This window comes from Mus caroli, unplaced genomic scaffold (genome assembly GCF_978045245.1).
Source record: "Mus caroli unplaced genomic scaffold, Mus_caroli_1 scaffold_2, whole genome shotgun sequence".
Classification (NCBI taxonomy): Eukaryota; Metazoa; Chordata; class Mammalia; order Rodentia; family Muridae; genus Mus; species Mus caroli.
This window is the reverse complement of record NW_028227257.1, coordinates 86,696,488-86,721,563: the sequence shown is the minus strand read 5'-3', so window position 1 is coordinate 86,721,563 and position 25,076 is coordinate 86,696,488. Positions and strand designations below refer to the sequence as shown.

The 25,076-nt window shown below is 47.8% G+C and overlaps 2 protein-coding genes across 6 annotated transcripts in view; both read right to left on the bottom strand.

Moving 5' to 3' along the window:
* Accs (1-aminocyclopropane-1-carboxylate synthase homolog (inactive)) overlaps positions 1–4,832 on the bottom strand; it is a 16,264-nt gene extending 11,432 nt beyond the window's left edge. For 3 of the 5 annotated variants that reach the window (XM_021155521.2, XM_085834633.1, XM_085834634.1), the window contains exons 1-3: positions 4,666–4,832; positions 2,834–3,124; positions 663–722 (exon numbers count right to left, since the gene is read on the bottom strand). In XM_021155521.2, coding sequence (XP_021011180.1) covers positions 663–722; positions 2,834–3,124 — 351 coding nt within the window. In that variant the 5' untranslated portion in view covers positions 4,666–4,832. The remainder of the gene's footprint in view (positions 1–662; positions 723–2,833; positions 3,125–4,665) is intronic. The other 2 variants (XM_029484566.2, XM_029484574.2) reach the window with 2 other exon arrangements.
* On the bottom strand, positions 4,588–25,076 carry LOC110306667 (putative inactive 1-aminocyclopropane-1-carboxylate synthase-like protein 2). Its single transcript, XM_021178690.1, is given in 18 exon segments — positions 4,588–4,743; positions 10,714–10,793; positions 10,796–10,858; positions 11,769–11,922; positions 12,012–12,154; positions 14,018–14,063; positions 14,066–14,161; positions 14,263–14,308; positions 15,471–15,560; positions 17,127–17,227; positions 17,580–17,657; positions 17,886–17,983; positions 18,897–18,963; positions 19,202–19,271; positions 20,023–20,093; positions 20,499–20,558; positions 21,778–22,328; positions 25,055–25,076. Coding segments are annotated over 18 exon segments (1,992 nt in total).

Here is a 25,076-nt window from a genome sequence, read left to right as displayed (position 1 = left end):
TTTGGAGAGTTGAGACATCTGATGAAATTTTAAGAAATCTGATAAAATATTAAGGAATTTTGCAAGCCGGATTAGAAAGAGCCCTAGAAGCCAAGCCTGGTAGTGCACCCAGCTACACTGGAGGCTAAAGTAGGAGGCCTTACAAATCCAAGATTTTCCCAGACTGTAGAATAAGTTCAAGATCAGCCTGGGCAACTTAGACCTTGTCTCAAAATAAAAAGAGGGTGTAGTTTGGCTTGCCTAGACTGTGTAAATGTTGGATTCAATCTCCAGTGAAGAAAAATAAAATTAAGGACCAGGGATAGATATAGTTCTGTTGGTAGACTAGATAGGGAAGAGAAGGGAGGGGAAGGAAAGGGAGGGGAAAAGAAGGGAAGGGAAGGGAAGGGAAGGGAAGGGAAGGGAAGGGAAGGGAAGGGAAGGGAAGGGAAGGGAAGGGAAGGGAAGGGAAGGGAAGGGAAGGGAAGGGAAAGGGAAAGGGAGAGGAAAGTAAAGTTGTTTCCAAAGCAGATCTGGAATCCATGTCCCATGGCTCTTAAGTCAGGGCCACTGAGGTATGCAGCAAGCTACCATGGCAAAGGATTCAAGAAATCCCTCAAGCTGCTGATGTCAGCCCCTGAGCTCACTCATCTGGGGCTGGTGATGCCCAGTCCCATACTCACCCGCCAGGACAGAAGGTCAAAGCAGAGTTTGTTTTCACTGGTGCCCAAGTTAATGATGCCCTGCAGACAAAGGGTAGAGGCAGGATGAGCATGACAAAGCACTGCTAGCAAGGAGCCTGAGGAACCCACAAACAGCAGGGTGGGCACCAACCCACCCTCCCACCATCCCTCCTTATCTTTGTTCAAGCTGGCACTCACTAGGTTTCAAATACAGCATCCAAATACCACCTCTGGCAAGAAGCCTTCCCACACTCCACTTGGAATGGCTCTTTGCTTCTTGGCATTCCATATCTCTTTCCAGCACTCTCCTGCCCTCAGAAAACCACTCAATTTCTGTCCCATGCCCCCAGGGATCAGGGTACAGCTCCCTGCTGATAGCCTGCTCCCTGAAGAAAGATTTATGCCCAGGACACCGCAGTGTCTCTCCAAAAACATTATAAATCGCACTCTGCTGGGAACAAAACAAGAGTGGGGGTGTTCAGTGGACATCCCCCGTGACAGTGTAAATGACTCCCTAGGGGACCCAGCTAACAGGACACAACATCTGGCTGTCTCTCCATAGGTGCTTATCCTAATGGAGGGCACGGACTCCTGACCCCTGCCTTCTTCGAGCAGTGAAGGAATCAAAAAAGACAAAACCATTAAATGTGAATGAGCTGGGAGCTAGACACATACCAGGCTATGCTTGCCGCTCCCGGAAAGGAAACTGTTTCCTCCACAGGCAGACAACCCAACTCCTAGTGTAAGCCACCACAGTTCTTGTCCAGATCACTATCATAGCTCCCACCTCCTCTCCTGTCCACTCCCCATATGGACTCCATATGAAACCCTATAATGTCTTACTGAAGCTGCAGCAGACATCCTTCTCCTCTCCTGAACACTTCATACCCTTCCCTGTTCACCAAGTCCTGTGAGTCCCTACATTTTTCAAAGCCTTTCTGAACTGATCTCCCACCATGCTGATGGCTTTACTTGCAGCCCAGTTGGTCCCTTTACTGCCTGCTGATGTCATCCAGCCTGGGGCCTTTGTCCCAGCTGTTCTCGAAGCTGCATGGGTCCTGGGGGTGGGTAGCCTCTACCACAGCACCCCGCATAGAGACTGAATCTGCCAACTGTGTCTGATGGAAAGAACAGGCAGAACTGATGGAATGTCACTTCTAAGGTTAGGTCATAAAAGCATGTGGCTTCCATCTTGAGTACTCAGAGTGTCCTCTTCTGTCTTAGACCATCTGCCCTGGAGGGAGCCAGCTGTCATAACTGAGGCAGTCCTGGGGGAGGGGGGAAGTCCATGTGGACAGGAACACATGCCCACCAAGAGGTGAACGTGGAGATGGAGCCTTTTACCTGTTCAAGTCCCACCACCCAGGCAAGGCTTCAGATGCGATTACAACATCAGCTTCAAGGTACTGTGATAGAAACCCCTGCCCTAAAACACCCACCAGGAGTCCTGAACCCCAGCAACTGGGAAATGTTTGTTTGCTACTTAAGCTGCTGAGATTTGGGGTGATTTGTTACAGCAGTGGATAACTAACACAATCTCTCTCGCTTTTTTTTTTCTAAGTTTTTGATCTAATGTCACCAGAGTAAAGTTGCCTTCTGATAATCCTATGTCAAAGAACAACATTTCCCAGCTTGCCATCATCCCCTGTCCCCTTCACCCTGTCTTCATTTTCTCTGCAGTCCCTATCAGTAAGTGTTATGTGTGTGCTTGTTCTGCCTATCTCAACTAAAATATACACAGGGCAGGATTTGAGTTCACAGCTCTGACACCAGTGCCTAGAACAGCCGCTGATACCTGATGAGATGCTCAACAGATCAAAACCATTAATTAATAAGGATTATTGTGCAGCTCTTTGACCTGCCAAACTATTATATACAATAAATTATGATAATCAAGGTAGATGATATGAAAAATAACAGCGGCTACTATTTGTCAAGGGTACTACATGACAAGCACTGTTAATTTCAACATCCCTGGTCCCACTTAATGTTGACTCTTACAGAGCAGACATTACTGACCCATCTCAGAGATGAACTGTGTATAGAGCAGACATTAACAGCCATCTTGGAGCCTGAGGATCATAACTCCAGCCCGGCAAGAGTAAGCTGGGTGCTGACTGCCCTGCAGTTAGTTTGCTCTTGGGTCGCAGTGGGGAGGGGTCTTCACTCACACTGGGGTTCTTGTCCTCGTCATACTCATCCATGTGGTAGGTCCTGTAGCCCTCCTCAGCCGAGTCCCAGAACCATTTGATGACTCTTCCTCTGGAGGACAGGCAGGAGCTGTCAGAGGAGAACGTGGCCGTGGGGTCACCTACTCCATAGAGTTTGGGCTGCGTCTGGTCTGGTTTTCTGAGGCATTCTCCTTGCAGGCCATCACCATAGCCACTCTCCATGTCCTGAGTGGAGGCTGAGCCTGTGCAGGTAGTAGGTGTCGTGGATTCCTGCTGAGGAAGACAGAACATCTGCCAAAACACAAATGCACATGCCTGCTGAAGGGTTGTATGTGTGTGAGTGTGTGTGTGTGTGTGTTACTGTGTGTCTGTCTGTCTGTGTATAGGCCCAAGAACATCCTCTCATATCGTTCTGGGAGCTGTCCACTTTTGCTTTTTGAGACAGGGTCTCTCACTAGGCCCTAAAGTTTGCAGATTAGGTTAGACTTGCTAGCCAGAAAGGCCCAGAGACCAGCCTGTCTTCATCTCCCCGGCTCTAGAATGATGAGGAGTGAACATCAGACTATTGTTATCTGGGTTCTGGGGATAAAACACAGGTCCTCATGACTGCAAAGCAAGAAAAGCATTTTACACTTTACTGCCTAGGCTGGTTGCTCCCCCCTTTCTTTCTCTGTCTCTCCCCCCCCCCCCGCCCCCGCCTCCTGTTTTTCCCCCTGAGGTTGCCCGACGCTGGCCTTGAACTCTTGTCCTCAGGTGATCCTCTTTTCTCAGCCTCCCTAGTAGCTGGAACTAAGATATCTGCCTCTTCTTGCAAGCTGTGTATCATCCCCTGTGTCCTTATCCAGTTAAACACTTCAACAAACACAATCTGTTGAGGACCTGTGAGCACCACACCAGGATGGCTACATAGAAACGAAGCTCATCTACTGTGGCTTTAGCTCGATGCATTTCTGCATTTGTTTCTCCTTTCTGCAGCCCCAGGGGTCACCAACAATCTTTCCCCCTGCTTGCTCACCTCAGTTTCAGAACACCAGGCTATCTACCAAGCAGATCACGGCTATGATTCTGGACCTCTTGTGTGATGGGTGGTCAGGAGCAGATGGTGGTGGGAAGTGGGGGTGGGGGTGAAAGGGGAGTAGGAGTTTCAAGTGCAGGCACTCCTGGATCCTGTCTCTACTCACAAAGGACACAAGGGCCGCAGAGGAGGGTCTCCTGCCTACCGAAATGTAGGAGCCTCCTAAGCATTCCTCTGTCATGCCGCACCTGCGCTCTGGTGGACCAATAACCACCTCAAAGAATAACAGTGGGGACCTGAGGGTGATAAAGCACTCATACCAAACTCTGGCTGGTGGCCAAAAGTCTAAAACATGAATCACTCTATCACAAATGCTCTCTGATTTCCCTGTCTCAAGGTACAAGTCTTACTTGGTAGATGGTTGATGGGGACACAGAAAATGACCCCCCCACCCCGCAGTTTACTTTTGTTTTGCAAATCTTGGGGTCCTCCCCAAGGTGGCGGGACTCAGCAAAGCACACGCCTGCTCCACCAATAGCCTAGATCCGAGGAAAAACACCACCAAATGCCCGGGCTGTGGGCAACGTGGCACAGACCTAAGTGCACCCAGAACCCAGCAGGAGCTCAAGGCTCTGTAGTCAATCAGGCCTAGCGATCTCACCAGCCCAACCAAGACAACCAAGACAGAATGGTCTGCAGGGCCCTCCAGGGGTTTCCGGGGCCACAGAGACTTCCAGACCTAAGGGCAGGAAGCGATCAAGAGCACCGGGGAGCGAACCCGGACCCTTCGGTGCACTGTGGCGGATACAGCACCTACTTTGGACCTTGGGTTTTCACGCGCGGTATTCTCGGGATCGGACTTCCGTGATACCGGAGCAGCCTGCCCCCTGGCGATCTGGCGGGAACACAGGGAAGGAGTCTGTGCCCTGACTCCTGGTCACAGAAGAGGAAGCTCCGGTCTTCAGCACTTCCCGGTCTGCCAGAAACTGGAATCTCAATTTAGAAATGGGAAAGAAACAGAGGGGTGGAGGATCTTGGTTAAGACAAGGCCACGCCCACTCCATTTCTTCTCTCATTGGCTGAGCTCAGATACCTCTAGCTTTTCGGACACACTTGCTCAGAGCCACTGAAACACCAATCTTCTTGGGCATTACCTAACCATGAGATCTCCCTGCCTGATTTGTAAAGGCTTCTCTCAAGGCCTGGAAAAAAAGATTTACAAAAGAAAAATAGAAAAGTATCGACATGTATATGTATATTCATATGGCCATGGGAACACCCAGGAATGAATAGCTCTCAAAGGGGGGCTTCTTTGAATTCCAGTCTATACTAAATAGATTTTTAGAGATGTGAGGAGACAAAGGGAAAAATTCAATTCCAGGTACCAGAAAAAAAAAATGCAAGAAAGCAACGAGAAGTTGTAAGTCGTTTTCACTGTGTGCCTCCAGAGGCATGCTAAATTGAGTGCAAATACCAAATCGAATAACTCCACCTCTTATAGTTATGCTAGGAAACAACCTCTTGTCAAACACAGACCATGAGGCTTAGACCGATAGATAATGACCTATGCAAATAGAATACTGTCACCTATCAGCTTCTCAGAGTAGGTCAGGAGTATAATCTAGGTAGTTCAACAATGGCTCTGCTCACACAGGAGACACTGAGCACCAGTGATTGCTAAGTTGACAAGGCAGCATGCCTCCGTAGTCCCAGTCAGTCACAGAAGTTGTGGTGGTTTGGACGAGAGTGCCCCCCCCCGCCCCCCCACACACAGGCTTATGTGTTTGAATATTTGGTTCCCGTTTGGTGGACTGTTTAAGAATTAGAAAGTGTGCTTTTGTTGGCAAATGTGTGGCCTTTGAGGTTTCAAAAGCCAAGCCCTGTCTCTTTCTCTGCCTTCTGCCTGAGGATCATGTAAGTTCTTAGCCACTGCTGCAGCACCATGCCTGCCTGTGACCGCACTCCCCTCTGGAACTGTAAGCAAGCCCCCAGGTAAATGCTCCTTTTTATAAATGTCCTTGGTATGGGTCACTCTTCCAGGAAAAACACCAAGACCTACTGAGGTGCTTACTAAGGACAGAGGAAATACAGAAGAGTAGAATTGGAAGGTAGTTAAACACACCAGCTCAAACCAACTGCTGAAGTGAGGATTGTGATCAACGTGACCGTTTCTGTCACATTGTGTTAAGAATGTGTTTGTACAGATGTTTGTTTTCTTTTGTCCAATCCCTTATCATGTAATGCTAACATCAATTAACATAATATCAGTGGTTGTCATATTTAAGTTATGAGATAAAGAATGCCCCTCAAGGGAATATTGCCACCTGTTCTAAAATACATACCGTGTTTACGGCTGTACATGAGATGGTTACATCATGTTAGGCATAGTCATGACCTCATTTTTTTCACTTGGAAATTAAGCATGGTATAAGAGGTGATTGTGTGTCAAGATGACAAGGGGTGGACTTGTGATGGTTATTCTTGGCTGCAAACTTGACTACATCTGGAAATAACTAGCAAGCAGCTGGGCACATCTGGAAGGAATTTTTAGTTAACTGGATCATTGAGGTTGGAAGACCCACCTTAAATCTGGGCCACACCTTGTCACAGCCTCTATAAGGGTCATGGAAGAAAGAGATTTTTGCTTTTTCCGGCTTGCCCCATTCTGGCTTGCCCCATTCTGGCCGGCAAATTCATATATCGATCCTTCTCCCGAGGGCCTCCCTCACTAGCACCAGAGCCTACTTTGGGAATTCTGAGGTATACTAAAGACAAGCTGAGACACTAGCCTCATGGACTGAACATCTGGATTCTCAGACTGTCTATCAAGAGCTTGCCATTGTTGGATTAGGTGGATCACCGCCTGTAAGTCATGCTAATAAATCATATTATATATGAATTTATGTGACTATATATTCCATTAGTTCTCTTCCTCTACAGAACCCTAATACTGGAGTCCTGGAGGATTCTGGAAGAGCCACTGGTCATCAGTCCGCATTAGAAGGCTGGAGAGGTTTGGCTCTGATGTTAGTGAAGGGTGATGTGGCAATACAGTAGCAGAGGCAGTGGCAGGGTAGATGGCTTGAAACCTGAGTAAATTCACCAGTGAGGCACAGAGGCAAGAGCTTCCCCCTGTGCCTGCCACCACACTGTGTCACCTGCACTTAGGGTGGCTCGTCCCATCTCCATTAACCCAATCAGAAAAAAGCTCACCGAAAAGAAAAGGAAAGGAAAGGAAAGGAAAGGAAAGGAAAGGAAAGGAAAGGAAAGGAAAGGAAAGGAAAGGAAAGGAAAGGAAAGAAGGAAAGGAAAGGAAAGGAAAGGAAAGGAAAGGAAAGGAAAGGAAAGGAAAGGAAAGGAAAGGAAAGGAAAGGAAAGGAAAGGAAAGGAAAGGAAAGGAAAGGAAAGGAAAGGAAAGGAAAGGTCACTTGCCTCCTAGTGGATTTCAGATCTGGTCAAGTTGTCAATCAAGATTAACCACCAAAGCCATGAGACAAACTCTTGCTGTGTCACTAGGCAGCCTTGCTGACCTGGAACCTCCTAGATAATTCAGACTGGCCTCAGACATGTAGTGTTCATTTTGTTTCTGCCTCCCAAATCTGGGGGCTTGCAAGCAGATGCCACTATGGGCCACCATGCCTGCCCTTTCTGCTCTCAAATTGCCTTTTCAGGTAGTTGTCATAGCCATGGGGGAAAAAAAATAACTAATACAAACAGCAAATGTTAACAAGAAAGTGCAATGTCCACAACTTTAAAAAAACCAGACAACTTTTTTTTAATTACATTTATTTACTTCGGGCGTGTGTCATTATATGCATGTGGAAGTCAGAGGACAACTTATGAAAGTCGCTTCTCCCCTTGCAGTGTATGAGGCTTGGGGATCAAACTCGGGTCATCAGGCTTGGTGGCAGGTGCCTTTACCCACTGAGCTACCTCACCAGCCCCGCCCCCCATCTGAATATTGAGTTGAAGAGACACAGAAACAGATCCATCCTTCCATGGGAGGCATGACTCCTCCTGTCCACGCCAGAAAGACTACTACCTTCCTTCATAAAGGTCCTGAGAGTGTGCTTCTGGTCTCCTGGGCTCTTCCAGTGAATTCCCTTCCTGCCTGAGGCGAGGCCTCACTATACAGCCCAGGCTGGCCTTCGCCCCACAACTCTTCTGCCTCAGCCTTGTGAGGACTAGGATTGTAGGAATACACCACCATACCTGGTTCAAAACCAGACTCTAAAGAACATTATCTAGCACAATAAACTTTGAAGAATCAGGATTTATTAAACGACTTCCGGTGACAGTTTATCTCCGCAATCAACTTGACTGGATTTAGAACCACCTAGGACTACGTAGAATACACAACTCTGGGTGTGTCTGAGTTTATTTCCAGAGAGGCTTAGCTTAGGAAGAGTGACCCTCAGTATGTGTAGCACCATCCCACAGGCTGGGGTCCCAGTCTGGATAAGAGAGGAGAATGTGAGGTGATCAGCAGCAACCATCTCTGCTTCCTGGCTGTGGATGCAGCAATGCCCCCTGCCCCATGTTCTGCTGCCACAGCTAAAGGCTCACTCCAAGCTAAAGCTTTGCTTCTCCACCACAGTGCATGGAAACCTCAAACCATGAGCTAAAATAAGCCCTTCCTTAAGTTGCTTGAGAAAAGCAATATACTTCCCTTCCTTGATTGATAAAAAGAAAGAAGGACAAGGAGGAGGAAGAAGGGGAAGAGGAGCGGGAGGACCTACCAGAGCTACTGACATACACCTGTAATCCTAGCACCGGGGAAGCTGAGGAAGATGTGTGTTCAAGGCCAGCCTAGGCTGTACAGAAAGACAAAAAGAGGTGGGACAAACCTGTTCCCACAGGAATGTGCATGGACACAATCCACACGAGTAAACAGCTATCGGTGAGTACTAGCAGCTTTTCCATCTTCCACAAAAGATTCTGACTCTGTTCTGGGCATTTTACAACCTCCACTAGGCAAGGGCTTCCCAGAAGCTCAGGTGGGCACACTTTGAACAGTGGGGATGTCAGGAGACAGGAATGGAAAATCTCAGTTCTGGGAACTGGGGTCTATGATCCCCAACCCTGAAATTCATATGTGCAATCTTCACCCCTCAAATGACAGCTATCAGGTGGAACCCTTGGGAAGTGATCAGATCATGAAAGCAGAGGGAGCCCCAACCCCCAAATCATGTGATGTCACAGGAAGAAAGAAGATGGCCCCACCAGATACTTATCTATTGGGTTCTTGGACTTCACAGCTTCTAGAACTGTAAGAAACAGATTTTCATTCTTTGTAAGTTTCTGGTATTTTATTTTATTTTATTTTATTTTATTTTATTTTATTTTATTTTATTTTATTTTGAGACAGGGTTTCTCTGTGTAGCCCTGGCTGTCCTGGAACTCACTTTGTAGACCAGGCTGGCCTCAAACTCAGAAATCCACCTGCCTCTGCTTCCCAAGTGCTGCGGTTAAAGGCGTGCGCCACCACACCCAGCTGGTATTTTATTATAGCTGCCTGAACAAGCTAACATTCCAAGATTTGTCTTAAAACCTTTTAGAAGATCTCTGGCATTTGAATGCAGGAATACCCATAACACCCCAACCAGTCCATCAGCCATTTATAAGAATGGAAGATTGGGCCGAGCAGTGGTGGTGCATGCCTTTAATCCTAGCACTTGGGAGGCAGAGGCAGGTGGATTTCTGAGTTCGAGTCCAGCCTGGTCTACAAAGTGAGTTCTAGGACAGCCAGGGCTACACAGAGAAACCCTGTCTCAGAAAAAAAAAAAAAAAAAAGAATGGAGGATTGGGAGTTTATAAAGATGGTACAACTAACACTCAGTGCTCCTTCAGCATCCAGCTAGGAGTCATTCCTTCCCTTCCCTACAGGCCTGCCACAGCAGGAGAGAGTGTGTGTCAGTGAGTGTGTGTGTGTATGTGTGTCTCTGTGTGAGTGTGTATGTGATTGAGTGTGAGTGTGTGAGTATGTATGTGTGTATATCGGTGAGTGTGTGTGTGAATGTGTGTCAGTGAGTTGTGTACTGGCGAGTGTGTGAGATATGAGTGTGTGTATGGGTGTGAATGTATATGGGTGTCTGAGTGTGTATGTGTGAGTGTATGTATGGGTATGAGTGTGTGAGAGTATGTGAATGTGAGTGTATGCGAGTGTACGTGAGTGTATATGTTGAGTATGCATGAGTGCATGCATGTCACATGGGGAAGTCACAACAGGACCTCAAGATCTTCCACTAAGGCTTCCAACCTTGTTGCACTGAGATGGGATTTCCTGTCATTTTGACTAGACTTGATTGCTTATTAGATGTTATTGGGCACCTGTGTGTGGCCCCCTCCTCCAGTGCTGAAGATAGGGGTACTCAGAGCCATGCCTAGGCTTTTACATGAGGTGCCTGGGATTTGAACTCAGGCCCTCATGCTTGCAGAGCAAAGCGCTCTTACCCTCTGGGATGTCACCCCAGATTTCTCTCAGACAGTACTCTTCACATGCAAGATTTCCAAAGGACTTAGAACAAAACAAAACAGTCATCTCCCTCCAAAAAGGAATGTGAACCAGAAATAAAGCAGGCCTGGAACTGGAGAAAATAGAGCATGACTTTTATTAAATGGTGAATGCAAAACAACGCCATCTAAAAAGGAATCCAGGGAACTGCCTTCACCCCTCCAGGGTTCCTTAGGCCTTCCCCCCTCCTACTACAATAAAAACATCATTTTGAGCGCAGTCTGGCTAGCAAAGACTAAAAGAAACAAGGCTTCTAAAAATGTCAGACACTCAGCTTAGGGGGCTCGATGAGTGAGGTCAGACAGCACAGTGGCTCCAGTTCCTCCTCCTGTCTCCTGGCCACGAGGTTACTTTCAGGGGCCCCTGAGTGAGTGACATCAGGCTCTCTGGAGCCACTGGGTGGGGGCAGCAGTCTATGTCCTGGCTGCCTGCTCCTGCTGTTTACTTTTCATGCTTTTTTTGTGTTCATCAAGCACGTGGCAGAACCGATCCATGGCTAGAGGGTGCAAAGGAAACAGAAGGGGAGCATGAGTTAACAGTGTGCAGACAGAGCCCGGACAGGCCCAGGTAGCAGCGGACCATCAGAGCCTCTGTTTATGGGTGCTGAAATCAGCCTTTCCTTCTTTGGGATGGAACTTGAAGATAACCTGTTCTATCTCTTCTGGGCTCTTTTTGAACCTGACATCAAATCATGAGCCTGCCGGAAAGAAGAAGGTCTAAGTCGAAGTCTGTCCTGTGGCTTGTTTGCTTCTTAACCTACCACTGGGCTTAATCGGTTACTTTTGATACAGGATCTCTTCTCTGTTATGTGTCCCAGACTAGCTTTGAACTCTCAGACCTCCTGTCTCCTTCCAAGTGCCAGGATGGCAAGTGTGAATGCCCATGCCCATGCCCAGCTCCCTCTGTCTATTTTCCACAGGAGACTAAATGTTTATGAGGCTAAGAGGCTCGTTGCTCTTCTCAGCAGGTAGGAAAATGCCTGGCAACTAATGAGATGCTATCAATAACCATTCATATAAACACTGTGTTCTTCACGTTCCCTGAGGAGTGTGCAGATTCCGATAGAACATACAATGTCTGCCATGATCATTTTGTCCACCACACTCACTAGACTCTAGTCCCTCATGGGCAGAAAACTGCTTCTTAGAAGTCTCTGGTCCAGAAGATATTCTCAAACACGTGCGTGGTAGACGCAGAACATGGAGACTCAAAAGGTAGGATGCAGGGATGAATGGGTACTTAAGGAATGGATTACTTCCTGTTTATGAAGGAGCATAATTAATAGAATAGAAAAGGGTGGCTCAGAGAAGCTGAAGTTACAGGCTATTGAAGGCAGAATATATTAGGGAAGACTTGGTGGGGCCTCTCTACTGCATATCTGATAGGGGGGGGTCAGCAGCACTCACCCACTTGTAGGTGAAGGTGGGTTTCTGCAAAGACGAGTCGGAACCAGCCAGGCTCTATACACATGTAGGATTTGCCACTAGATAGTAACAGTTTCTTGTCCTGGAAGCGCTGGTGAAGGATCTGCTCTTGGTCAAATGTGCATGGACTCAGATACTAGGAAAGGGGAAAGGAAAAGGGGGGCAAGAGCTGAACACAAGACCAGCCAACTGGTAAGCCCAGTGCCTGCTGTTTGCAGAACTTACAGCTTTCAAGTTGATCCAGACAAAGAGGCCAGAGCCACCGTTGCAAAAGGGGATCTTCAAGTCCTTCAGGATCCTAGTGATATAGCTGTAAGCCTTCTGGAGCCGGCTATGGTTTTTAGGAAGGTACACCTTACTGATCCACTCTGGATGAGCAGAGGAAGATTATCACAGATCTTACAGAAGACAACATCTGAGGGGGAGGGCTCCGAGGGAGGGGTTCTTCCCAAGTGTTCCTTAGCTGGCTTCATGTGAGCCATTTCAACACAAGATGGAGTCTGCTTTGCTGGGTCTGAGTTGATACTATCCTGGCACACAACTCTTATATAGGACTTTATAGAGCAGACAGTGGGCATCTTAATGTTCTACTAGAATGTTCCCTTTGAGTAGATAATAGAGGCCTGTGGGTAAGACAGCCCACAAAGGGGACTGCTGCCACTATTGTCATCTGAGAGAGTTAGTATATACACAAAGCTCTTGCTTGGGCTCTTGAACCCCACACACTGGATTGGGAGAGCCCGGCTACTCTCTGGGATGAATTCAGCACTATTATTCTAAGCTAATAACAGGGAAAGAGTGACATGAGGCTGTAGAAACCTTTATGCCTACCTTATACTGTTTAAAAAGTTTTAATTATGCAGGGCAGTGGAGGTACATGCCTTTAATCCCAGCACTTGGGAGGCAGATGCAGGTAGATCTCCAAGTTCAAGGCTATCCTTATCTACATAGGGAATTCCAGGACAGCCAGGGCTACATGGAGAAACTTTCTCAAACAACAACAAAACCCTAAACAAGGTTTTAATTATGTGTGTATGTGCCAGTCTATGCATGTGTAAGTAGGCAGTTGGGGAGTTGGATCTCCTGGAAATGGGAGTTACAGGAGGTTGTAAGTTGACTGATGTGGGTGTTAAGAACAGAACCAAGGTCCTCTGGAAGAGCAGCACGTACTTTTAACCACTGAGCCATCTCTCCAGCCCCATGCCTATGTTAAACTCCTGGAGCATCTAAACAAAAATCTAAGGATGCAGTCTCTAGGTAAATCTTAGGTACATCTAAGGTTGGGAACCAGTATTGATAGGGCCAAGTTCCAGTTTCTGCCACATCTAAAGGCAGCTGGCACCACGGAGGGTTGGTAGCCAATCAGATTTCTCCGTTCTACTTCTTTCCGCATCCAAAGCTAAAAGCAAGCTGTCTGGCTACATTAGTTTGTTTCTTTAAATGCCATGGTTTGTCTCAAGATAGTCCATCTACTGGTCTAAGCCTTCCAGTCTGGCATCAATTACCGGAAATTAAATGGAAAGACTATGTTTTAACCATAGCATTGAAGGGGAAGGTCTACTTTCATGCCCAGCATTCTCTTGAGGTCCCTAGAGAATTTAGGGGCCATAGATCTAGCCATGCCAACTCTGCCCCAAACATCTTTCTCCTTTGTACCCCCTGGATATTTATCTTAATCCATATTGGAAAAGTCAATGAAAATGATCCACTGTGGTGAAAAAAAAAAGTTTGCCTGGGGCAAGTAGGCCCAGGAGAAAGACACTCTGCTAGGCGAAATGATCTCTGCTAGTCGAAATGACACCTGCTTTAATCACTAGGGAGACAGAGGCAAGGGAGGCAGATCTCCAAGTTAGCCAGCCTGGTCTACATGTTGAGTTCCACATCAGGGCTACATATTGAGGCCCTGTCTCAAAGGCAAAAAGGAAGATTGACTGGCTGGTGTCAGAGGTTCTTTCCTTCATGTCTTAGGGAACCATTCACAAGCAGTTTTCTAAGCAGAGCATAGACTTTTAGGCTTTCAGGATTAAAACCCAGCCTGGTTTGAAAGAGGCTTCCAAACCCATGTGCCCACTGAGCTTCACCCTGTCCTCCACAGTTTAACTTTAGACAGTGAACAGATCCTCAAGTTTATTGAGCACGTGCTAGAGTCTCCCCTCACCCCCAGGAAACCCAGCAATCCCACACAGCCATAAAGTCCAGCCAAGATGCTTTCCTAAGGTCCTGCTTAGTACCTTTGTCCTGGAGCAGTCGGCACAGCTTATACTGAGTAATGCCAGAGTAACCCCATGGTGGTAGCCAAAAGCTTTCATGGCAGAGGCTACCTCCTTGTTGCGTGTATAGAGAACACCAAAGCGGAAGCCAGACATGCCAAAATCCTGGAGGAAAAGAAGTTGAAGAAGGAACATGTTGTTTTTCTTGTCTCTTTTGTTCCTGGCTCCCCTTTCTTCCAGACCCAAAGAAAGGTGCTGGGGCTTACCTTACTAGTGCCCCAGATCATATGGGTCATGTTAGGGTCAGGCAAGCTGGAAAAGAAGTTAGAAACAAAAATCAAAGTTGGAGGGGAAATGGGTGAAAGGTGGGTAAATGACCTCTCTGATGGAAAGGAGACCGTGGAGGTTAGGTTCCTCCTAGCCAGGTTCCAACATGTCCAGGTTCAAGAGACACTGGTGGCAGCTAAGCTAGACGTCAACACAAGGTGTCCCTGTAAAGTATACATGGAACAGCACTCAAGCACCCACTGAGGAACAGCCTGACTGACTCTGCTACTGTGGGTCTGACTATAGATCTAGTCCAAGACTACCTCCCTAGCAGCTGTCCTCTCAAGAAGTCAGCTGCCTACTACTTTTAGAACGTGCACACTTGTCCATTCTAGACTATACCTATCTCTTACTGCCCCACCTTTCACCAAAGGTGTTCCTTCTAGCAGGCATGCCAATGTCTTGCTTTGATGAAATCTCAGTCTTACAGTCAAATTCTATACCACACTCCCCCCCAAAAAAAACGTTTGAGTTGGGCATGGTGGAATATACTTATATTTCCAGCACTCAGGAGGTGGAGGCAGGAGAATTAAGAATTCGAGGCTAAGTTGGGCTAAACTGCAAGATGCTTTGTAAAGAAGTCCCTACCTGACCACCAATCCCTGGGGGCTTTCCTTGCTGCATAGATAGGTGTGTGGGCATGTGTGCATGTGCGTGCGTGCGTGTGCACATATAGGTGTGAAAGACACAGGTTAAAATCGGGTATCTTTTTAGACCACTTTCTACTTCCCCACTGCCCCCACTACAGACAAGGTCTCTCAATGAACCCAAGCTCTTCATTTCATTCAGGCAATGTGGCCAATGAGCTCCAGGGATCGGCCTTGCTTAGCTCCTCCCCTACCTCTAGGGTCATGTGCTGCCTTGCTAGAGTTTTCCTGTAGGTTCTGGGAACTCAGAACTCAGATCCTCACGCTTTCCTGACTGACCTGCCACCCCTTGACCACCCTCGCCACCGTGCCCAGCGTTCACAGATACACAGAATGGCACTTGGACTCCACACTCTCGAGGGCAGTGGGCACTTTGTGAATATTAACAATCCCCCACGGGTACTTGACTCGTTCCCCAGCACCCAGCCAGGCAAGTCCCTGCTTCGTGAAAGCACCTAGTGTTGGGTTCTTGCTCCCAACACTGGAGTGGACAAACTTACTCTTTTATGCTCAGAACGCTGTGAAATGTGACAGACGGCTCAAACACAGACAGCATGTAAATCTCGTCCATGATCACGTGCAGCTTGTGCCTAGAGTTGGGAGAGGAAAAAAAATACATCTAGTTTCTAGCAATAACTTATTACATTTTAACGTGTGTGTGTGTGTGTGGGTGTGTGGGTGTGTGTGTGCCCAAGCCTATGCTTGCACTCTCGGCATGGTCCGTGGATGGAAGGCAGAGAATGACTTGTTGGGATCCCATTGCTCAGTTTGTCAGACTTGGCGGCAGGCACCTGGACTCATTGAGCCATCCTGCCAGCTGACCCTGCAATCTTCACTCTCACTCTTTGCTCTTCTTGGATATACAGGTCAGTTATTTATCCCAAGAGCTTACTCTCCACCTCTCCAAGGGGCACTATGAAGTACACAAGAAGGGAACTTTGCTCTAGCTGGCAGTACAGAGAGGGAACAGGACCCAAAAGACACCCATGGATAACACATTTAACCCCTTAAAGACCAAGCAGACAGCAGAAGAGGCAGAGCTTCTCCCAGTGTTTAAGTCCGTGACAGACAGCAGCTACCACCAGGGTCTAAACTGAATCACAGCACTGGATGGGCTTTGAACACACTTGCATCCTCAGTTCGCCATGACCCCTGGACACAGCACTGTTACCCCATGTCACAGATACAAAGTTAGGCCCTGAGACAGACCAAGAGTTGACTCTGCCTAGTAAGGTCCCGGAGCTCACATCGATTGTGAATTTCACAGGATCTGGAATCACCTAAGAGACCCAGCCTCCGGGTAAGCTTGGGAGGATTACTGCATTTAGGTTAAGTGAGGTCGGAAGACCCACCCTAAAATCCGTGCCCCCATTTTCTGATCTTGAGTCCTGAACTGAAAAGAAAGAAAGAAAAGGAAAGGAAAGGAAAGGAAAGGAAAGGAAAGGAAAGGAAAGGAAAGGAAAGGAAAGGAAAGGAAAGGAAAGGAAAGGAAAGGAAAAGGGGGGAGGGGAGCAGAAGCTAGTGGAGTAGAGCAGTCTTGCTCTCTGTTTCCCATGGACCCCAGCGTGACCAGATGCTTAAGTCTATCATCCTGACTCTCCTGCCATGAGCTGTACCCAGGAGCCATGAGGCCAGACAACCCTTCCTTTGCAGGGTATTATGACAGCAACAGGAAAGCAACCCAGACAGCCAGAATTTACACTCAGCTCCACTGAGTTCTTGATGGCAGCCCTCATTTTTGTCTCTACTGCTGGCTGATCTGGGTCAGTCATAGAGTCTGAGTGCCATTTCTAGAAAGCAAATCCTCTGTCCTAGAAGGGCTTCGCTGCAGGACTCCAGAGGCAACTGTTGTTACCCTGTCCCTAGCAGGGAGCCAAGAGAGCCTCGGAGCATCCTTCAGCCTTGGTAAGTGCAGCCCAGGTAGTCTGGAAATAGATACTGGGATAAAGCACTTCTGCCACCAGGACTAGGAAAGCTACATAGCCCTGCTCTGGTTCCTAGGTCAATGTCTATGTGGGAAGAGGCTGGACAGGCAATGGGAAGACAGATGGTGAGTAGTAGTCTTTATAGAGCCCTGCAAAGCAGAATGGGTAATCTTGGGTAAGTTACTTCAGTTTCTAACTTCTCGTCTATGTGTGACAGGGTGGAATACATACGTCTTAGCAAAGACCAGGTATTCTTGCAGTGACGATTGAGTGTAGACATCACCCAGAGGATTCTGGGGGTTGATGAGCACAAGGCCTTTGACCTTTTTTGCCTGAGAAGAAACCCAAACACAAGAGTGAATACAAGTCTATTACATCTGCCCCAAATCCCAGTAAGCATCCTTTACGGCTCGAGACCTCTAACTTAGGACACCTTGACAAAGCCCAGGTAGGATCTCATGGATGCAACTCCATGCTGCCAGCAAAGGGGAAGAGAGGGAAGTGTTCTGGAAGTTTCCATGGATGGAATTCATTTCTACAGTGAAGTCAGGTACTTAGAACTACTTGCTGTCTTTCCTATCTGGAGAAAGCCCCCACATCTTGTATCTAAGTCTTGTTACTCAGCCCTTTCAAGGCCAACAGTGGCAAACATGAAATTAAGGCTTCCCCACTCGCCACCCTTACCTTCTTCTTAGCCTGAGTCAGGGCAAGCTTGAGCTTATCCACAGTGAGTTGGAAAGAATCCAAGTTGGATCCGGGAACCTGGAAGACACACACCGCTGAGAGAGGCTTGCTACCGAGCCTGGTTTCTCAGCTCACAAGTCCCATACAGTTCTTGGCCTTCATGTCAGGGTGTTGGTCCTACATAGCTTCTTCACCCTGGTATCTGCCCCACTCTCACCATCACTTAAAGGACAAAGATCCTCTGCCTCCTCGGGGACCCTAGAACCATCACGGGATGGGTGAGTAGGGAAGAGGCCACATTCTGACCTGGCTCTCCAAGTGGACAGGAATAAGCTCGACTTTGGAATAGAGGTAGGAGCTGAAGACAAAGCCACTGTAGCATGGTGTGGGGATCAGAAGGGCATCTAGGAGCACAAGGAGACAAAGCTGTCTTCCAGTCAACATAAGCAGCAAGGATCATAACACAAGAGCCCCGTGTAGCAATCTCTTTTTCGATCCTTGAGCTTATTTCACTTTAAAAAAAAAAGGTACATTTTTTACACACATCTACTTGTGGAGAAAACACTATTTCTCAGTTTGTAAGCACACTGAAGTGGGTTGAGAGGGGTGAGTGCAGTGAACAACTCAGAGTTCAAGGTATAAATCAACAGAGCACTTCCCATTAGAAAACTCTTCCTGTTAAGACTCCAGTGTCTGTGTGGCTACATGTTCATCCATGCGCATGCACATTTGAAGATCAGAGGTCAACCCCAGACTCCTTACTTTGGAATAATGCACCTTGTTTATTAAGATAGTATCTCTTTATTGGCATATTTAGGCTGGCTGCAAATCTTTAGGGAGCTGCCTGTCTCAGCTTCCACAGCCTTGGAAACACATGCCACTACAAGCACATGCCACAATGTCCAGCCTTTTTTATGTGAAACTCAGGTGACAAACACTTTGCTGACTAAGCAGTTGTCTTTACTAGCAAACTTTAAAAAAGTCTTGTCAGTACCAGGCTAGACACAAAAGGTCAAAGGTCACACACAAGAAAGTTTCCTCATGTTGAGCCTGGTGGGTTTCATTTCTCTCTCTCTTTCCCATTCTCTTGGCCCTCTGGGCCTTTTCATCTAGATGGCCTCTTTGAGAACTACCACATATTTCTTCCATATTTAATGAGGACTCTAACTCTCTTGGAGTTCCCAGAAATGATATCTCTGGCAGGACAGAGTAGCCTGCACTTGTGGAAAAGACCTCAACGGTCTTCTCTTCCCAAGCCCAGTGCCTGGGCATCCCTGCCCACATGGCAGAAAAGGCAAACAGAGCCTGCTAACTTACCACCTGGGTCACACAGAACCATGGCCAGTGAAGAAAAGACTGAAGAGCAGCCATTGAGAACCACCACCTGAGGACAAGGTCCAAGAGACAGAGTCAAAGTCAGTACCTGCATCAGAAGGGTATGCACAGGCCATCTCCCTTCTCCTCCCACAGGGCAGGTCCCAGGGCACCCCCTCAACTGCACCTCCCTCAGGGACCTCCCCAGCTGGCTTTTACTGTGCCCTGCCCCTCTGAGGGTTCTCCCTGTGGTCTACAGATGATGCAGAAGGAACCCACAAGGACAGCCCTCTATTGTACTCACTCACATTTTCTGGGTCAAGGGGTGTAGGCGCCTTGCAGTAGTGGGTCAAGAAGCTAGCCAGCTCTTCCCGAAGGCTGCGGACAGACCCAGAGAGACCCTATCATTCCCAGGCACCCTTCCTCACTCAGAATCTAGATGACATGCTTTTTTTTTTTTTTTTTTTTTTTTTAAGAACATAGCATCCAACCTTAAGGAGATCTTTGCTATCCAAGCCAACCTCATCTTATAGGACTATAGACTAAAGTTACCTCTCCAGGGTCACGTGGCTATTGAGAGAGGAGAGGATTATAGACAGATGCTGTTTCTGCCAAATTAGACTGCCTCCTGGGATGTTTTGTCCTTAGGCAAATCCAACCTTTTGTCATTGAAAGCAACATTGTCACCTACACATTGACCGAGTTTTAAAACTCAACAATTCTCAATGTTTTAAATAAGTTAAGGATTTGTGTTGGGCTGCATTCATTAACCATCATGCCTCAAGCTAGACGTGCCTGTTAGGCATTTCCTGGAAGTTATTAGCCAAAGATACAGGAAAGTAGTTAATCGTAAATATGGTTCATTTGGGGGAAGGGAATAGAGCTCAGGCGGGGGTAGATGCTTTCCTAGAATGCATGCCCAGAACTCTGGGTTCCATCATCAGCGCCACAATAAAAGCAAGCATGGTGGTAAGGGTGAGAGGGTCAGAAATTCAAGGTTATCCTCAGCTAAACAGGGAGTATCAGGCCAGCCTGTGCTACACAAGATTCTGTCAATGATTTTATATACAGCCAATGGATGATAAAAGGGGCCTGTAGACAAGAGACCCTAGTTCTGAAAGGCACTTACAAGGGTTGTCCTTTCCAGTCGGAGTACTGCAGCTGGGCCTCATCAAGGACGTTCATGTCACTCTGAGTCAACTGTTGACAAGTAGAACGTGAAGACATGGAGTCCAGGGAGGCCAAGCGAGCTTTATTTTGTTCCTAGTTCGTGCATAAGTCTCTGTCCTGAGAAGTTAAAAATCTCCCAGCAGGGGAGCAAGGATGCACACCATGTGCTCCTTCATGAATGGAGGCTAGCCTTGTCAGACACAGACGAGTTTTAACAGAAGACACATACGAGGCTAGGCCAAAGCTTTGGGCAGACTGCTCACTGCATACCTGTTAGACGACCTTTGGACAGTCATCCAGGCAGGCCTGGCTGGAGCTTACTTATGCTGTTCTAGAAACAATGTCTCGGCTCTCCCCATGATATCTATGCCTTCCTCCTGGACCTCCCACAAGCTGAGGAATAGGCCAGGAAGCTAAGCCTAGAGTACTGCTTACCCTCGCTGTTATCAGGTCAAGGCAAAGCTTGTTCTCGCTGGTACCAAGGTTGATGTAGCCCTGGAAGTGGAAGGAATCTAGGTTAGCCTTCTTGCTCCATCCTAGGACACCTTTGGGCATGTCATTGTAGATTAGTTCAAGGGAAGATGTCACCATGCCACAACATAGTTCAGCTGGTGTCTAGTGATGTTAAATGACAGAAACCATCTCAAGAACCTAGAGTTTTACAGCTATCAATCCCCTCCCCAGTCCAACAGACAAATCAGAGTGGTCGGACGGTGCTGCCTGTACTAGCCACTGGATTCCTGAGGGCAGGCCTTAGTTAGACTCACCGTTTCCTGTGAGCTGCCTTATGTCTCGAGAAAAGCATTCCATCTGCTCCATTGAAGGAGGACGAGAAGGAAAGTTGGAAATCTACCAGACAAACACACTGGGTGGCAGGCAGACCCTCTCTAGCTCTACCCAGAACCTGGAGCCTTATCAACAGCAAACCCTGCTTGCACCCATCTCTGCTATCACACCAGAAGGAACCTCCAAGTTACTAGGGGAGATGCAGCCCTTACATACAATAGAGGTAACAGATACAGTTCCTACAAAAGCCACTGGATGGCCATACAAACCTTTGACAGGGAGCAGAAGGGAAAGGCATGACTGCAGCCACGAAGGACTCCACCCTTTGAATGGATTGCTGCTGTTAATCTCCTAGGCTAAAAACCCTTTGTTGGCTGCTTACTGCCCTGGGGGGAACATTTGAACCCCTGTCCACCTGTACCCTACAGTACTCGTTGTCTCCACTCTGGGCACATGGGTCTTTCTCCCAATCACACCAAGCTCTTCCCACCTTCCGTCCGTGTGTTCTCGCCCCTCTGGGAACATCACGGCCACCGTCATATAGGCTGGCTGGCTCAGACTTTCCAGATCTCTTCCTAGATCCCTTGAAGAGAGTATCCCATCTGTGCTCTGGGAAACAGTATAAACGCTCGTTTCTCCCATGGTTGCCTCCACCTGCCGCTGTGCTTCATTCTATAAAAGCAGGCTCATTTACCAGCATGAGTGCAGTAACTTCTGAAGTTAAAGGAAAGGCGGTAGGGATGAAGGGACTCAAGACACTCCTCTCCCCCAGGTCTCCATCTTCTGGGACATTATCAGCGTATGTCTATAGTTATACCATTATTCTAAGACAATAATGTTAGTGCATCACAAAGAGAGGTGAGCATAAGAGAGGCATAGGACTCAGTAAATCCTAGTGATTGGAGCTTTCAAAGACGTCCCATCTTACCGAAGGGTTCTTATCCTTGTGGTATTTGTCAGCCTGATAGGCCTCATAGCTCTGGAAGCTTAAGTGGTAAGACTCATAGATGCCAGTCCCACGCTTGGATAGGGTGCAGCTGGCAAGGGCAGCCTCAAAACCACCCAGACTAGGCCTGGGTTGGCCAGTCTGCCAAGGTGACAGGGTCTGGTGCCCAACTTTGATGCCACATCTAGAGTCCAAGCAAGGGAGAGGTACTTTGAACATCAGTTTCTTAACAGTGTTAGACCAGATGAAGTTGACGATCCGAGACAGTAAGTAGCCCATCTTCTTTTTCCGCTTCCTGAGGGTTTGTGTGCATTGCTCATCTCCTGGCGGGACGTGCTGCATCTGCTGGCTTATCTGCTGTAAGAACTGGTCCCTGATGACATGCTGAAACTTCAACATCTTCTCCTGCACAATTTTGAAGCCCTTCTTTTTGGAGGACGACTTCTTCAGCTGATCCCTGAGTCTGGGGTGGGTGACTTTGAAGTGACTTGGAGTCTGGGTATCACTATCAGCCTTGGCAGCCTGGCTGGAGCCTAGAGAGAAAGAGAATGAGCACAGAAAGCAAAAGACCGCTTTCCCTGAGGGTCCTGGCATGGTTGGGAACAGAACTGATTGTCAGCCTCATCGCTGGCTTCTCCCACCTCTACGCTTGGGGCTTAGACCCCGCCCAGCTGCTGGTGTGTTCTACGGAGATGCTGTTAGAATGTGTCCTTACTGCCTGAGAACAAGCAGTAAGGCCCTCTAGGAGAAAAGAGGGAGTTGGCCTTTTCTAGGGTCTTCCTGTGCTCTAACCAGAGATGGCTCTAAATGAGAAGGGAGGAGCTTGTGTTGTTCAACCCCAGTACCAAGTAAATCATCGTACTGAAACTGGTCAGTATACGGTTGCCTGGGGGTCAAACCTGGCCTCTCACCTGTTTCTATAGGTAACAGGTAACCAGGGGCTGGGAAGATGGCTCAGTTGGAAAAGTGCTTGCTGCACAAATATGAGGACCTGAGTTCAATCCCCAGCACCCATGTTAAAAAGCTGGGTGTGGCAGCAGGTGCCCATCATCCCAGCTCTTGGGAGGCAGAGGCAAGATGTGATGGAGGCCAACGGCAGAGTGGAATAGCTGTGATGGAGGCCATGCGACCCTCAGAGCTTCAACAGTTAAACACTCTTGAATTTAATTATTTAATTATGCTGGGTAGTGGTGGTGCACATATTTCATCCCAGCGCTTCTCGGGGGGCTGAAGCAGGCAGACCTCTGTAAGTTTGAGGCCAGCTTGGTCTACAGAATGAGGTTCAGGGTAGTCAAAGCTACATAGAGAGATCCTGTCTTGAAAAACTGAGTCTGTGTGTGTGTGTGTGTGTGTGTGTGTGTGTGTGTGTGTGTGTGTGAGAGAGAGAGAGAGAGAGAGAGAGAGAGAGAGAGAGAGAGAGAGAATGGATATTTGGCCTGTATTCTGTTTGTGTACCACATGCATGCAGTGCCCATAGAAATCAGAAGAGAGTGCTGGAGATGCTGGACCTGAGGCTACAGATTGTTGAGCACACAAGCGAGTGCTAAAAATCAACACCTGAACTGCTGAGACATTGCTCCAGCCCCCCAAAAGCTTCAACTAGTTACCATCCAGACCTTTATAGAAAAGGGTTGCCAATCTCTGTTTTAGAACATAAACCTTTCTTTTCCCTTGTTTCCCCATCCTCCACCAAAATAGTCACAGCAGATACCCAGTCCCACCATCCTGCCCTCACACAGGTTCCTAGTGTGCCAGGACAGCTGTTTCGGGCTTTCATTTCTAGTCTCCCTAGCCCAGGGTGCAACTGCTCATCTGTGGCCCATCTGAATCACCTAGCAGTGTGATACGGGCCTCAGACAGTGAAGCCAAGTTCCTGGACTTCAGTTAGATCAAGGTTGGGGTAAGAACCAAAAAGTCTTCATTTCTACCAAGCTCCCGGGTCTGTACTCAGTGAACATGCTACCAGTGTTTCTAAAAACCGGTCAGAATACCAGGAGCTACCAAGAAATACCTTCTTAATGCCTCAATGAGCCAGCAAAACAAACCAAGACAGCAAACTCCAGGTGGTGGGGCTGCCTGAGGCTACCAACTGCCTCTCATTCTTTAAGACAACCTCCACCCAGAAAAGTAGGCTTATGACCCTTCCACCATATGCTGTGATTCTCAGCTTTTTCCAAGCAACAACAACCCCACCCACTCATGTCTAAAACCTTGTTGCTTCTTCTACACATGTATAGTATCAGCACTTCAAAGTACTAAACACGTTCTGCAACATCCAGGAGGTTCGGTGGCCAGCCAGTCTAGCCCAAACAGAGAGCATCTATAAAAGATTCTATCTCAAGCACAAGGTGGAGCATGATGAAGACACTCAACAGTGACCTCTCCCCTCTCTATACACACAGTGTCCACACACAAAGAATTGCATTCTCCTGGAAGATGTATTTTTAAGAAGAAAGTGAATATGGGTTAAGGTCATTAGGGAACTTAGAAGTTGGGGACTCTGACAAGACTTCTTATATAGGAAATGTCTATCGTAAATGATGCTGCAGCACAAAGAAATGTTGCCCCTAAAGCCAAGCCCTAAACTGTTAGAATTGGGGTTCATCAGTCCTCTCCTCCAAACCCCTTGGCTATACCTTGGTTTCAGTGTCCTTACGCCTGCCCTCACCTACCTTCCAGATGCTACTCATCCTCCAGGTTAGTTAAAATCAGTGTCAGTGTCAGACAAGCTGCTGCTGGCACGATGTTCCTCTGCCATGAGTTCGGGCTCAAGGTAGATCTTGAGTAGAGAAGGTGGGAAGGAGCCAGGCAGGGATCGGCTCAGTGCTAGGGTAGGGTTCCCCTAGGCTTCACCTGGTCCGTCTTTCCAGTTAGTTCCACAAGCCTCGCTTTGTGGATGAGAAATAGAGGCTCAAAGGAATGAACTGAGTCTACCAGACACAGAAGTAGCATGTGTTTATCAGGGGAGGTTCCAGGCACATCGGCCCCTAGTGGCTGTGCCTCATGCGCCCCAGCGCAGCCATGAACATAACCCAACACAGAGTCAAAACGGAAAACACCGAGGTTGCTGTTGCTTTGCTTCTGTAACTCCACTGCCCAGTTCTCAAGCAACGGCTTTATGGATAATGTTGTATTACAATGTTAGGTCTAAGCCGTTTGACAATAAAACTCCACTTTCTTTTAAGCTCCAGGGCACTGTGTGTGGCCCAAAGTCCCTGCCTCCCTCCATTCTCATGGCTTGTCACCCCACTGAGCTCACCTTCATTTCTGTTTTCGCTCAT